The 15,430-nt window shown below is 42.6% G+C and overlaps 1 protein-coding gene across 2 annotated transcripts in view; it reads right to left on the bottom strand.

Annotated features, from left to right (window-relative positions):
• ASXL2 (ASXL transcriptional regulator 2) overlaps window positions 1–15,430 on the bottom strand; it is a 229,216-nt gene that overhangs the window by 21,044 nt on the left and 192,742 nt on the right. For both annotated transcript variants that reach the window (XM_089655663.1, XM_089655664.1), the window contains 2 exons: window positions 7,636–7,732; window positions 1,579–1,684 (listed from right to left, as the gene is read on the bottom strand). In XM_089655663.1, the coding sequence (XP_089511789.1) occupies window positions 1,579–1,684; window positions 7,636–7,732 (203 nt within the window). The remainder of the gene's footprint in view (window positions 1–1,578; window positions 1,685–7,635; window positions 7,733–15,430) is intronic.

The following is a 15,430-nucleotide window of genomic DNA, read 5'->3' as shown; positions in this document are numbered from 1 at the left end:
ACTGAGCTGGAAAAAGGATCCCCCTTGTGTCAGTATTTTGTTGAACCCCCTTTTGCTTTAATTCCAGTGTTTAGTCTGTTGGGATTTGTCTCTGCTAACTTTGCACAACTAGACTTTGCAATATTTGCTTGTTCTTCTTTTCAGTTCAATTTGATGGTGACGTTTGTGGACTGCAGTCTTCAAGTCATTCCACAGATTTTCAGTGGGGTTGGAGTCTGGGCTCTGCCTAGGCCATGCAAGGACATTCACCTTCTTCTCCTCCAATCACTGTGGGCTCATTGTTGCTGAGAAACCCCCACAACAGGATATTCCCCCCTCCATAACAGGATACACCCCCCCTCCATAACAGGATATCCCCCCCCCTCCATAACAGGATATCCCCCCCTCCATAACAGGATATCCCCCCTCCATAACAGGATATCCCCCCCCCCTCCATAGCAGGATATCCCCCCTCCATAGCAGGATATCCCCCCTCCATAACAGGATATTCCCCCTCCATAACAGGATATCCCCCCTCCATAGCAGGATATCCCCCCTCCATAACAGGATATTCCTCCCTCCATAACAGGATATCTCCCCCTCCATAGCAGGATATCCCCCCTCCATAACAGGATATCGCCCCCCTCCATAGCAGGATATCCCCCCTCCATAACAGGATATTCCCCCTCCATAACAGGATATTCCTCCCTCCATAACAGGATATCTCCCCCTCCATAGCAGGATATCCCCCCCTCCATAACAGGATATTCCTCCCTCCATAACAGGATATCCCCCCTCCATACCAGGATATCCCCCCTCCATAACAGGATATCCCCCCCTCCATAACACGGAGCAGATTTTTTCTCCCTTCCCATACAAGCCACATTGGTGGAGGGGTGTGATCTTGTTGTCACATGTGCACAATGCCCGCTCTTTGTCATCGGTTCCTGCAACTGCTTCAGAGTTGCTGTAGGCCTCTTGGGTGCCTCTGTGACCAGTTTCCTCCTGGATTTTTTTTATCCAGTTTATAGCGACGTCCTGATCCAGGGAGGGTCTGTGTTGTACCAAATACCTTCCACTTCTTAATAATAGACTTCACTGAGCTTCTAGGGGTGATTTTGTTTTTATTTTTTTCTGACATGTTGGCATTCTATCCTTCAGTTGGATGTAAATACAGCTGGATAAAACAAAAACTGTGTCTGTCTTCATTTCAGGCTGCAACGCAACAAAATGTGATTGTTTTGAAATGGGGGTGATTCTTTTCTATACCCGCTGTATTACAGCACCCTACTCCTCCATGACCTGCCTGCACAGCATAGTGAAGTGAAGAGACCCAATGATGACATGAATGGGTCTAAAATAAGGTATGCAAGGAAAATGGAAAGGATTTATCCCTAAATGTCATCAGCATGTTGATGAGGGGGTACAGGAGGAACAAGAGAAGCAAATAATAATTATAATATAAACAGATTCAACTTCAATTTTAAGATAAATGCTTTGTGCAGCTTTACACACACAAGGGGGGGGGGGGGGGGCACTCTGAATGAGTTCTGTTGTACATAATTGTCAGTCTAATGCATGCTGAAATTGCTAACTTACTTCTCTCCATAGTAACTCTCATAAAACTGCTCCTTCCATGCCTCCACCTTCTTCTCCTTCTCAATCTCCTGGCGGATTCGCAGCTGCATCTCCGGTGTGAACTCACCTGTTAGAGGCAAAAGCAATATTAACAACATGTCCTCCGCTCTAAATACTGCTACAGGGCGGCAGGGCTGCACAAAATCACACACACTCACATTTTATATATATATATATATATATATATATACACACACACACACAGTATCTCCCAGAAGTGAGTCCACCCCTCCCCCGGACTGTATACAATGTATATATATATATATACAGTATCTCCCAGAAGTGAGTCCACCCCTCCCCCGGACTGTATACAATGTATATATATATATATACAGTATCTCCCAGAAGTGAGTCCACCCCTCACATTTGTGTAAATATTTGATTCTATCTTTTCATGTGACAACACTGAAGAAATGACACTTTGCTACAATGTGACGTAGTCAGTGTACAGCTTGTATAACATGTAAATTTGCTGTCCCCTCAAAATCACTCAACACACCGCCATTAATGTCTAAACCGATGGCAACAAAAGTGAGTCCACCCCTAAGTGACAAGGTCCAAATTGGGCCCAATTAGCCATTTTCCCTCCCCGATGTCATGTGACTCGTTAGTGTTACAAGGTCTCAGCTGTGAATGGGGAGCAGGTGTGTTAATTGTGGTGTTATCACTCTCACTCTCTCATACTGGTCACTGGAAGTTCAACATGGCACCTCATGGCAAAGAACTGAAAAAAAGAATTGTTGCTCTACATAAAGATGGCCTAGGCTATAAGAAGATTGCCAAGACCCTGAAACTGAGCTGCAGCCTGGTGGCCAAGACCATACAGCTTTTTAACAGGACAGGTTCCACTCAGAACAGGCCTCGCCATGGTCCACCAAAGAAGTTGAGTGCTCATGCCAATGGGCACTCTGGGGAAATTACGCTTTAACCATTAGCCGCCCGGCCTATAGCCGTTTGGCGGCTGCAAAAATGCTCTAGCTTTCTGAGGTGTACGCCATTTGGCGTCCTCCCACACATGCGCAGTTCGCGCGGTTGCAGAGCCGCGCAGTGGCGCGATCTGTCACCGGCCATGTACCTCGGACACGGCCGATGACAGATCTGAGTACCGGCCCCCGTTGCCGGTACCATGTGACCTGCTGTGGCCAATCACAGCAGGTCACATGACAGTTGTATACAATGGATAGCTTCATTCATGCCATCCATTGTATACTAGTGCCTAGCTGTGAATGGTCACAGCAGGTCACATGCACATGATATACAAAATCTGATTGCGCTCTTATGTTTAAATGATCAATATATAAACGTATAAAGCAGCTAACATCTGATCCTATACCTATAGATCTGATAAAGTATAAAAAACAAAAAGTGATGTAGCGCTAAAAACAAGAAGATAATACAAATATACTGTTAATAAGTCATAATAGGCACATAATCAATATGACATAGTAACACACTCATAAACATGTAAAAGGGAGAATAGTGCGTGATGGAACTAGATAAGACCTCAGGAGTCTTGAGGAAGTCACGAGGTCACGTGACGCAACGTGTCGACGGCAATACGTGGTGACGCACTTCCGGCGCGGCGCCATCTTGGAACACCCTTCAGCCACACGCTTACACCCATGGTATGGGAACTCGCTGTATTTCATCTTGCTGATGTAAGTGTGCACAGTACTCAGTTTTAGAACAATTAAAGCGGTTTTACACTATGGAGGATGTCTTCTTCTTCTTTTATCCTATTGGGATTTGAGTTGGGATCCACCCTGCTCATTTGACCTTTGAGGATATTACAGGAGAGGTGGAATCAGTGTACTGGGGATATATCTTGAAGCCATTTACCCAAGAGGAAGGTTATCCTGATCCAGTGGTGATCTTACATGCTCTGTGGCCCTGCAGGGTCGCAGATAGGAGGTGAGAGGCCGTTCCAGCCGGTTTGGGATTGCACTTCGGGGTGTGCGGGTCCACACACAGTCCATTGATTCTGCATGAGTGGAAGGAATGTGATACGGATCACTGGACTTTTTTTGTTATGTGCACTGTGTGCAGGGGTCTCACATGTGTTTAATTTTACTTATCTAGTTCCATCACGCACTATTCTCCCTTTTACATGTTTATGAGTGTGTTACTATGTCATATTGATTAGGTCACATGCACATGTCATGTGATTAGCTGTGGCCAAATCACAGCTAAGCACAAAAAAAACCCAAAAAAACCCCAAAAAAAACACCTGAATGAATCGATGTCATTCAGGTAAATGCTTGCTTATAGCAAAGTAATTCTTTGCTATAAGCAAATTGTGTAAAAAAAAAAAAAAATACTGATCACTTCCCCAAAGTAGTACAATGTTACTATGGTAACATTGTACTACTATGGTCATAGTAAAATATGAAAAAAAAATCTTAAAAAAAAAATAAAAAAAATTAAAAATAATAAAAAAAAATATATATGTATTTTTTTTCATACTGTCACCAGTCAGTGTCCCTGATCACCGCCATGCCAGTTACATGATGACGCTGTACTGCACTGGTGACAGTATGTAAACAAAAAATAGTGAAAATAATTTTTTTTATTTTTTCATTTTCTGAAAAATTATGACAAAAAAAATACAACTTCAAAAAACTTGCCATTCCTCTTATGAAGTACGTCGGACTGTCTACTCTGCAAAAAGGGGTCATTGGGGGATATCTGTACTATTCTGACATTTGGGGGATATCTGTACTGTGCTGACATTTGGGGGATATCTGTACTGTCCTGACATTTGGGGGATATCTGTACTGTCCTGACATTTGGGGGATATCTGTACTGTTCTGACATTTGGGGGTTATCTGTATTGTGCTGACATTTGGGGGATATCTGTACTATTCTGACATTCTTGGACCTCAAGAAATTAGATTGGCTGTCAGTACTTCAGGATTGATCAATATTCAGATCTATACCATAGTTTGTGAACTCTATAACTTTCCTACAAACTAAATACATCTTAATTTGGGTTATTTTCACCAAAGACATGTAGCAGAATACATCTTGGCCTAAATTTATGAAGAACAAATATTTATTTGTAAACTTTTATAACAGAAACAAAGAAAAACGTGTTTTTTTTTCAACATTTTTGGTCTTTTTTTGTTAATTTAGCAAAAAATAAAAACCCCAGCAGTGATTAAATACCACCAAAAGAAAGCTCTAGTTGTGTGAAGAAAATGATAAAATTTTAGTTTGGGTACAATGTTGTATGACCGCGCAATTGTCATTCAAAGTGTGAGAGCGCTGAAACGTGAAAAATGGCCTGGGCAGGAAGGTGTAAAATTGCCCGGTATTGAATTGGTTAAGGACTGCTCCCCTGCTCCCCATTAAGGATTGGCACCTTTGGGGGGCGGGAGCGGGTATCCGAATTTGACAGGTGCCCACTTCCGGTCCGATCGCCTAGGTGAGCGGAAGGTGTCCTACCTCCCGGTAGTCTTTTGGGACACTTGACAGGTCCCAGAAGACTACAGGACCATTCATAAAGTGCACTGCTACTCACGCATGCGCAGTGGGTATCCGGCTGTGAAGCCGCAAGCTGCACAGCCGGGTGCTCACATTGAAGATGCCGGCCTGCTGGAATACAGGACGGCCGGTGAAACGAGCTGCGGGGGACACACCGAGGGACAGGTAAGTGGCTGTTTTTTTAAAAGTCAGCAGCTACAGTTTTTGTAGCTGCTGACTTTTATTTTTTGACAGGATGAGTGGAACTCCGCTTTAACTTTGTTCCAAAGTGCTGCTAACTCCTCCACCCTGCCTAGCAATATTTAATATTAAATGTGTTTTGGATACACAGCAAACTGCAACAGCAAAAAAAACAAAAACAGAAAAGAACCTTTACAGGGATGAATACCTAAAAATGAACAAAAAAACTAAAACTTTTAAATGGAGTTTAGGTCAAGACAGCCTTAATAACTTGTTTCTCTCATTACCTGTTTTTCCTCCTTTTTTACATTTTATTTAACTATTATTATGGCATCTTTATTAAATTTTTGTTTTTTTGATCTTTTTCTTTAGCATTGTGATAAAATGTAAAAAAAAATTGCATTTATTTGGGTTGTTAAAAACAAAGTTTCCAGTGAAGAACTGAATTTCTGAAAAGAAGGTACTTACATGTCACCACTTTGACACAAATCAAAGTTAGGCGAAGATTTATATTTGTCATTTTAGGAGACTAGACAGAGACCTGCAAATCATTCCTTTATGTGCATTCAAATCTATTGGTTTACAGCAGGGCTTGAAAAATGTGCTTTGAATCTAGGAGCCAGCTAAAATTTTTTTTTTTTTTTTAGCGTAGCGTGCCTTGTCAGCCCCCGGGGCAAGGCAACTTTTGAGTGACAAGCTTCATGCAATTTGCCAGGAGACATTCATGACAAATCCGCACCTTAGGTGTCACTGAAAATGATAGCACCTAAACCTGCGTTTTGCAGTCACAGCGATTCTGCAGCAATCCCAAAACGCCTAGGTGTGAATGAAGCCCCCCTGGGTCACACATATGTGATTCTGGATGTGTTTTCAATCTCACAGATTTGCATGACAGGCTAGATATTATGTGTTTCTATTGAGGTGGTTGACACAGATGCGATCCACACGTATTGTGTTGCCATTACGAAAAGGGTCCTGTGAGATTCTGTGTCGGCGTTCCAGACTTGCAAGTGATAGAGGAGAGTGGCATGTGGAGATAAGTGTTCACAGGGTTGCTATTGACAGGAGTTATACCACTGAAGTCAGAGGGAGGCGTTTTTGCATTGAATTCAATGGGAGGTGATTTTGCATTGAATTCAATGGGAGGCGTTTTTGCATTGACTTCAATGGGAGGTGATTTTGCATTGAAGTCAATGGGAGGCGATTTTGCATTGAAGTCGGTGGGAGGCGATTTTGCATTGAAGTCGATGGGAGGCAATTTTGCATTGAAGTCGATGGGAGACGTTTTTGCATTGAAGTCAATGGGAGGTGTTTTGCACTGAAGTCAATGGGAGGCAATTCTGCACTGAAGTCAATGGGAGGCAATTCTGCACTGAAGTCAATGGGAGGTGATTTTGCATTGATATCGGCAGCACAGTGGCTAAATGGTTAGCACTTCCCCCTGGCAGTACTAGGGTTGTTGGTTCGAATCCCAGCCACGGCACCTCCTGCCTGGAGTTTGCATGTTCTCCCTGTACCTGCGTGGGTTTCCTCCGGGTACTCCGGTTTCCTCCCACACTCCAAAGACATGTGGGTAGGTGAACTGGATCCTGTCTAAATTGTCCCTAGTATGTATGAATGTAAGTTAGGGACCTTAGATTGTACACCCCTTGAGAGTTAGGGACTGATGTGAATGTACAGTATATATGTAAAGTGCTGCGTAAATTGACAGCACTATATATGTATCTGAAATAAATAAATTCAATGGGAGGAGATTTTGCTTTGAAGTTAATGAGAGGTGATTTTACATTGTAGTCAGTGGGAGGTGATTTTACATTGAAGTCAGTGGGATGTGATTTTGCATTGAAGTCAGTGGGAGGTGATTTTACATTGAAGTCAGTGGGATGTGATCTTGCATTGAAGCCAGTGGGAGGCAATTCTGCACTGAAGTCAATGGGAGGCGTTTTTGCATTGAAGTCAATGGGAGGCAATTCTGCACTGAAATCAAAGGGAGGCAACTCTGCACTGAAGTCAATGGGAGGCGTTTTTACATTGGATTCAATGGGAGGCGATTTTGTATTGAAGTCAATGGGAGGCAATTTTGCATTGAAGGCAATGGGAGGCGATTTTGCATCGAAGGTAATGGGAGGCGATTTTGTATTGAAGTCAGTGGAAGGTGATTTTGCATTGACGTCAGTGGGAGGTGATTTTGCATTGAAGTCAGTGGGAGGCAGTGTGTGAACCCAGGCGCAAGGATGCAATTTCTAATTTCCATGGCGACCTGGGATTTGTCGAGGACAGTGTAAAATCAAAGAGCCATTTATTGCATTGTAATCTTTTTTCTATGATTTCACCTGAGGACAGTCGAGAGCTTACCTTCAGCCAGTCTCTCCTTCCAGCTCTGAGATGCCGAGGTGAAGAATTCATTGTTGAGGGCAGAGTTGTTCAGCTTCAAGAGCCCATCTGAACCGGCCTGAGGACAACAGAAATGTCATTACTTCTCCAATTTGAAGAAATAATAAGTAGCTCTGGAACTCCAGATTGTCCTATTGGTGATACTATACACTAGAGTTGCAGCGGTCTATGAACTGGGTTTCTGGATTATGAGCTGGCAGCTCCCATATGCCAAGGTATTTCCAGAATGTTCTTGGTTTGTAATATATCTAAAAGGATCTGAGACTGAAGAGCCAAACCGCCAGCTAATAGTCCAGATATAATTTTAATCCAATGTGAGATCGAATAGAGTCAACGTGTTTCGGGGGCCAGAAATGTCCCCACGTATCAGGGATAGGATGTGGAAAGCAATATACAGTGAAGGAAATGCGTATTTGATCCCCTCCTGATTTTGAATGTTTGCCCACTCACAAAGAAATGATCGGTCTAAAAATCGAATGGTAGGTGTATTGTAACACCAAGAGACAGCATAGCAACAACAAATTTCAAAATCAATGCATGTCTAACGAATAATGACTGATTTGCATGTTCATGAGGGAAATAAGTATTTGATCCCCTTCACAAAACATGACTTAGTACTTGGTGGCAAATCCCTTGTTGGCAATCACAGAGGTCAGACGTTTCCTGTAGTTGGCCACCAGGTTTGCACACATTTCATGAGGGATTTCGGCCCACTCCTCTTGGTAGATCCTCTCCAAGTCATTAAGGTTTGGTGGCTGACATTTGGTAACTCGAACTTTCAGCTCCCTCCACAGATGTTCAATCAGATTAAGGTCTGGAGACTGGCTAGGCCACTCCAGGACCTTAATGTGCTTCTTCTTGAGCCTCTCCTTTGTTGCCTTGGCCATGTGTTTTGGGTCATTGTCATGCTGGAACACCCATCCACAACCCATTTTCAATGCCCTGGCTGAGGGAAGAAGGTTCTCACCCAAGATTTGATGGTACATTGTCCAGTATATCGACCCTTTGATGTGGTGCAGTTGTCCTGTCCCCTTAGCAGAAAAACACCCCCAAAGCAGAATGTTTCCACCACCATGTTTGACAGTTGGGATGGTGTTCTTGGGGTCATAGGCAGCATTCCTCCTCGATTTTGGTCTCATCTGACCACAACATTTTTAGCCAGTCCTCCTCTGCATCATTCATATGTTCAGTGGCAAACTTCAGACGGGCCTGGACATGTGCTTTCTTGAGCAGAGGGACCTTGCGGGAACTGCAGGATTTCAATCCTTGTCGGTGTAGTGTGTTACCAATTGTTTTCTTGGTGACTGTGGTCCCAGCTGCCTGGAGATCATTGACAAGATCCTCACATGTAGTTCTGGGATGATTCCTCACTGTTCTCACGGTCAGTGACACTCCACGAGGTGAGATCTTGCATGGTGCACCAGACCTAGGGAGACTAACAGTTGTTTTGTGTTTCTTCCATTTGCGAATGATTGCACCAACTGTTGTCACCTTCTCACCAAGCTGCTTGGCGATAGTTTGGTAGCCCAGTCCAGCCTAGTGTAGGTCTACAATCTTGTCCCTGACATCCTTGGACAGCTCTTTGGTCTTTGCCATGGTGGAGAGTTTGGAATCTGATTGTTTGATTGCTCCTGTGGACAGGTGTCTTTTATACAGGCAACAAAATATTAGCAGCACTCCCTTTAAGAGACTGCTTCTAATCTCAGCTTGTTACCTGTATGAAAGGCACCTGGTAGCCAGAAATCCTGCTGAATGATAGGGGATCAAATACCTATTTCCCTCATGAACATGCAGATCAGTGCATCATTTGTTAGACATGCATTTCTTTTGAATTTTTTGTTGCCATTCGGTCTCTCAGTGTTACAATACACCTACCATTCGATTTTTAGACTGATCATTTCTTTGTGAGTGGAAAAACATTGAAAATCAGCAGGGGATCAAATACTTATTTCCTTCACTATACTGTATGTGGACTGGACCGAACGAAGAATATAAGAACTACAGTAAGGTATTTCAGCACAGGGTTTTCAGCTGTGCAAAACCACCTTCCGGTCCAGTCTAGACTGTATTTGTTGTTTTCCACTTCAGGCCCTGATGAATGGGCAGTTTTTGGCCCCAAAATATGTTGTCTCTATTTGATCATACATTAGCATAAAATTTCACTACAGTAGACAAAAGCAGAAACATACAGCCTATATATCTACATGCTCCCTCAAATGTCCTGAACTAGAGTATGGAATCTTATAAAGCTATTTTGAAACTACCCTCCAATGAAGGAGTATCCATAGACCCCTGGCTCTAAGAAGCACCTGCGACCACCCTCTACAACACGGGTGTCAAACTGGCGGCCCTCCAGTTGTTGCCAAACTACAAGTCCCATGAGGCATTGCAAGATTGACAGTTACAAGCATGACTCCCAAAGGCAGAGGCATGATGGGACTTGTAGTTCTGAAACAGCTGGAGGGCCGCCAGTTTGACACCCCTGCTCTACAACTACACATACACACTTTTTACAGACCCAAAGGCAGAGTAACCTTTTCTTATAATACAATCAATCAGGATTGCACCGATGCCAATACTGAGTACTAGCACAACGTACTGGTGCAAATGCTCCCAACATCAAGTACCAATACCTTTGCCGTGTGATTTGAGCCCATACAAAATGAGTGGGCTCAAATCCCACTGCAAAGAATTGTATGTGATTTGAACAGGAATGCAGTGCAATGCCTGTCCAAATCGCATTCGGTTTCCCACACCGTTCCTGTGTGAACTCAGGCTTGTCATAGTGACTTTGAGCCTGAGTTCACAGAGGAACAGTGCGGGAGACCTTCATGCATGATGGGTTCCACCAGCTCTGTCTCCCAATCTCACTGTGGATATCAGCGGCCACGGCTTGAACTCCTCCTGCCTCTCCCATGGCTCTCTTCCCCCAGCCTCCAGCAGTTCCAGCCATCCACTGGATCCCCTCACCATCCTCCCTGGTCCCATTGTACCAGACTGCCGATCCCCTGCAGTGCTGACAGTACAGGCTAGATGGCTTCGGATTGGTCAGCACCATCCATGTAACGGCGCTGACCAATTAGAATCCCTATAGTCCGTACTGTCAGCATTACAAGGAGAGGAGGAAAAGCCACAGGGACTTCAAATCCCCAGACCTGTGAAGTGGCTTTTCGGCAATTTGGTACAGCAGGACCAGGGGGGATGGGGAGAGGAGGTTCAGTGGATGGCAGAAAGCACAGGAGGCTGAGGGAAGAGAGCAGCTGGAGGTTTAGGGAGAGAGCCATGGGAGAGGCAGGAAGCAGGAGGAGCCCAAGCCGCGGCCGCTGATGTCCACAGTGGGATGGGGAGCCAGAGCTGGAGGAACCCGTCATGCAGGGAGGTTTCCTGCACCGCTCCTGTGTGAACTCAATATGACAAGCCTGGGTTCACACAGGAGCTGTGCAAGAAACCGCATGCGATTCGGACAGGATTAGCACTGCATTCCTGTTCAAATTGCATGCAATTCTTTGCATTATGATTTGAGCCCATTCATTTTGTATGTGCTCAAATTACACCAAAAAGGTACTGGTACTTGGTATCGGCGAGTACTTAACCTAAAGTATCGGTACTCATACTCGCCGGTAAAAAAAATGGTATTGGTGCATCCCTACATACCATAAATGTATTTATTTCTTGTATTTATGATCTTCTTTTAATAAATCTATTTAACATACCAGTAAATTGGAGGAATTTTGACTTTCCTGTAGATTCCATATCTTTACATTTTTATCTTATCTTTATCATATCCTTACATTTCCAGATCTTTAGAGTACAGTATGTGTATGAAGAGGATGCCTGTGTCCTGTATTGTTTTATTAAAGGGTAACTCCACTTTCGTGGGAAAAAAATACAGAAAACAAAAAAAATAAATAAATAGCATTGACAACTGCAACCTAAGCCATATTGTAATATGTTGGTATTAAAAATGGCCTTTCCTTTTCAAACTGCAGCTGCTGTAGTTTTCTATAAAATCAATGCAATACAGCACAGGAGGTGTTCTATGCACAGCTTGCGTACTGAATCCCCCCACACATGTTATTTATTTATTTATTTCAGGTACTTATATAGCGAAGTCAATTTACGCAGCACTTTACATATATATTGTACATTCACATCAGTCCCTAACCCTCAAGGGGTGTACAATCTAAGGTCCCTAACTTACATTCATACACATACTAGGGACAATTTAGAAAGGATCCAATTAACCTACCAGCATGTCTTTGGACTGTGGAAGGAAACCGGAGTACCCAGAGGAAACCCACACAGGCACAGGGAGAACATGCAAACTCCAGGCAGGAAGTGCCATGGCTGGGATTCATACCAACGACCCTAGTGCTGCCAGGCAGAAGTGCTAACCATTTAGCCATGTTATTTCCTACTTGTGTGAAGAAGTTTGCACTAAGATAGTAGTCAGGCTTTAGACATCCTCTGCTCAAAAATGCAACTCCCTGACCCTAGGTTCACATCTGTGCGGGTGGTGCCGCTGCGGATCCGCACGAAAATCCGTGCAGCCACACCACCCGCAGAGAATTGCGGACCCGTGGGCAGGTGCCATTAGTTCTAATGGCACGCCGCCCGCACTGGAAAACGCAACCGTACTGGGAATCGAGGTTCTAGTGTGGGCTGCGTTTTCCAAAGAAGTGCGGGGACTTCTTCCCTGGGTGTCACAGGCACGAGAGTCCATTCAAACGAATGGGCTCTCGTGCCCGTGCAAAACGCAGGCCACACGGCCGCAGAGGTGTGAACCGGGGGTAAGGCTTAATCACATCTAAAAAGATGCAGACACTGCAACCTTTCTCATCATTAAGTGCAACAGCTGCTTGCAATGAATTGGTCCCCCCCATTCAGAATTAGTCCAGCTCAAGACTAACAAAGAGCTATTTCTTCAGAGCAGAACCAGGTAGGAACCTGCAATAACATTTGTTAAAATCCTTACAATGTACATTGATGACCCGAGGGAATTGTTTTTTTTTCTCAGCGAAAGTGGAGTTATTCTTTATATTCAACTTATTTTTATTGCATTTTACAGTTACATAACAAGAAAAACAGGTTCACAGTAGTACAGTTATATAAGGCAATAGACATTTTACAATCTGTGCAATCTTGGTCTAATAAGAAGACCGGTACGAGAAGAAGGTAGTATTCCTTGAGTCATGTACACTGGTATAAATTTAACAGATGAACTAGACCAGTCAACGCAACTACAAATTTATACTCCAAGTGATGAAACTATCAAACTTGTACTTTACATCTAGGATTGTGTGACCATGAAGCCCAGGAGTTACGGAATGTGGGACTGGAGAAGTGACTCAGTGAAAATCTTTTTTCCATTGCATACATGGAGATCATATCCCCCCTTATGTATTATACATGGAGATCATATCCCCCCTTATGTATTATACATGGAGATCATACCCCCCCTTATGTATTATACATGGAGATCATATCCCCCCTTATGTATTATATATAATGATCATATCCCCCCTTATGTATTATATATAATGATCATATCCCCCCTTATGTATTATACATGGATATCATATCCCCCCTTATGTATTATACATGGTGATCATATCCCCCCTTATGTATTATACATGGAGATCATATCCCCCCCTTATGTATTATACATGGTGATCATATCCCCCTTATGTATTATACATGGAGATCGTATCCCCCCTTTTGTATTATACATGGAGATCATATCCCCCCCTTATGTATTATACATGGAGATCATATCCCCCCTTATGTATTATACATGGAGATCATATCCCTCCTTATGTATTATACATGGAGATCATATCCCCCCTTATGTATTATACATGGAGATCATATCCCCCTTATGTATTATACATGGAGATTATATCCCCCTTATGTATTATACATGGAGATCATATCCCCCTTATGTATTATACATGGAGATCATATCCCCCTTATGTATTATACATGGAGATCATATCCCCCTTATGTATTATACATGGAGATCATATCCCCCTTATGTATTATACATGGAGATCATATCCCCCCTTATGTATTATACATGGAGATCATATCCCCCTTATGTATTATACATGGAGATCATATCCCCCTTATGTATTATACATGGAGATCATATCCCCCTTATGTATTATACATGGAGATCATATCCCCCTTATGTATTATACATGGAGATCATATCCCCCTTATGTATTATACATGGAGATCATATCCCCCCTTATGTATTATACATGGAGATCATATCCCCCCTTATGTATTATACATGGAGATCATATCCCCCCTTATGTATTATACATGGAGATCATATCCCCCCTTATGTATTATACATGGAGATCATATCCCCCCTTATGTATTATACATGGAGATCATATCCCCCTTATGTATTATACATGGAGATCACATCCCCCTTATGTATTATACATGGAGATCATATCCTCCTTTATGTATTATACATGGAGATCATATCCCCCTTATGTATTATACATGGAGATCATATCCCCCCTTATGTATTATACATGGAGAGCATATCCCCCCCCTATGTATTATACATGGAGATCATATCCCCCTTTATGTATTATACATGGAGATCATATCCCCCCTTATGTATTATACATGGAGATCATACCCCCCCTTATGTATTATATATAATGATCATATCCCCCCTTATGTATTATATATAATGATCATATCCCCCCTTATGTATTATACATGGATATCATATCCCCCCTTATGTATTATACATGGTGATCATATCCCCCCTTATGTATTATACATGGAGATCATATCCCCCCCTTATGTATTATACATGGTGATCGTATCCCCCCTTATGTATTAAACATGGAGATCGTATCCCCCCTTATGTATTATACATGGAGATCGTATCCCCCCTTATGTATTATACATGGTGATCGTATCCCCCATTATGTATTATACATGGAGATCATATCCCCCCTTATGTATTATACATGGAGATCATATCCCCCCTTATGTATTATACATGGAGATCATATCCCCCTTATGTATTATACATGGAGATCATATCCCCCCTTATGTATTATACATGGAGATCATATCCCCCCTTATGTATTATACATGGAGATCATATCCCCCCTTATGTATTATACATGGCGATCATATCCCCCCTTATGTATTATACATGGAGATCATATCCCCCTTATGTATTATACATGGAGATCATATCCTCCTTTATGTATTATACATGGAGATCATATCCCCCCTTATGTATTATACATGGAGATCATATCCCCCTTATGTATTATACATGGAGATCATATCCCCCCTTATGTATTATACATGGAGATCATATCCCCCCTTATGTATTATACATGGAGAGCATATCCCCCCCTATGTATTATACATGGAGATCATATCCCCCCTTATGTATTATACATGGAGATCATATCCCCCTTATGTATTATACATGGAGATCATATCCCCCCTTATGTATTATACATGGAGATCATACCCCCCCTTATGTATTATATATAATGATCATATCCCCCCTTATGTATTATATATAATGATCATATCCCCCCTTATGTATTATACATGGAGATCATATCCCCCCCTTATGTATTATACATGGTGATCATATCCCCCCTTATGTATTAAACATGGAGATCGTATCCCCCCTTATGTATTATACATGGAGATCGTATCCCCCCTTATGTATTATACATGGTGATCGTATCCCCCATTATGT

This window comes from Staurois parvus, unplaced genomic scaffold (assembly GCF_062004578.1).
Source record: "Staurois parvus isolate SC_StPar_1 unplaced genomic scaffold, SC_StPar_1.0 ptg000860l, whole genome shotgun sequence".
In the NCBI taxonomy this organism is placed as follows: domain Eukaryota; kingdom Metazoa; phylum Chordata; class Amphibia; order Anura; family Ranidae; genus Staurois; species Staurois parvus.
The sequence above is the reverse complement of the archived record's forward strand: the minus strand, read 5'-3'. Positions and strand labels throughout refer to the sequence as shown.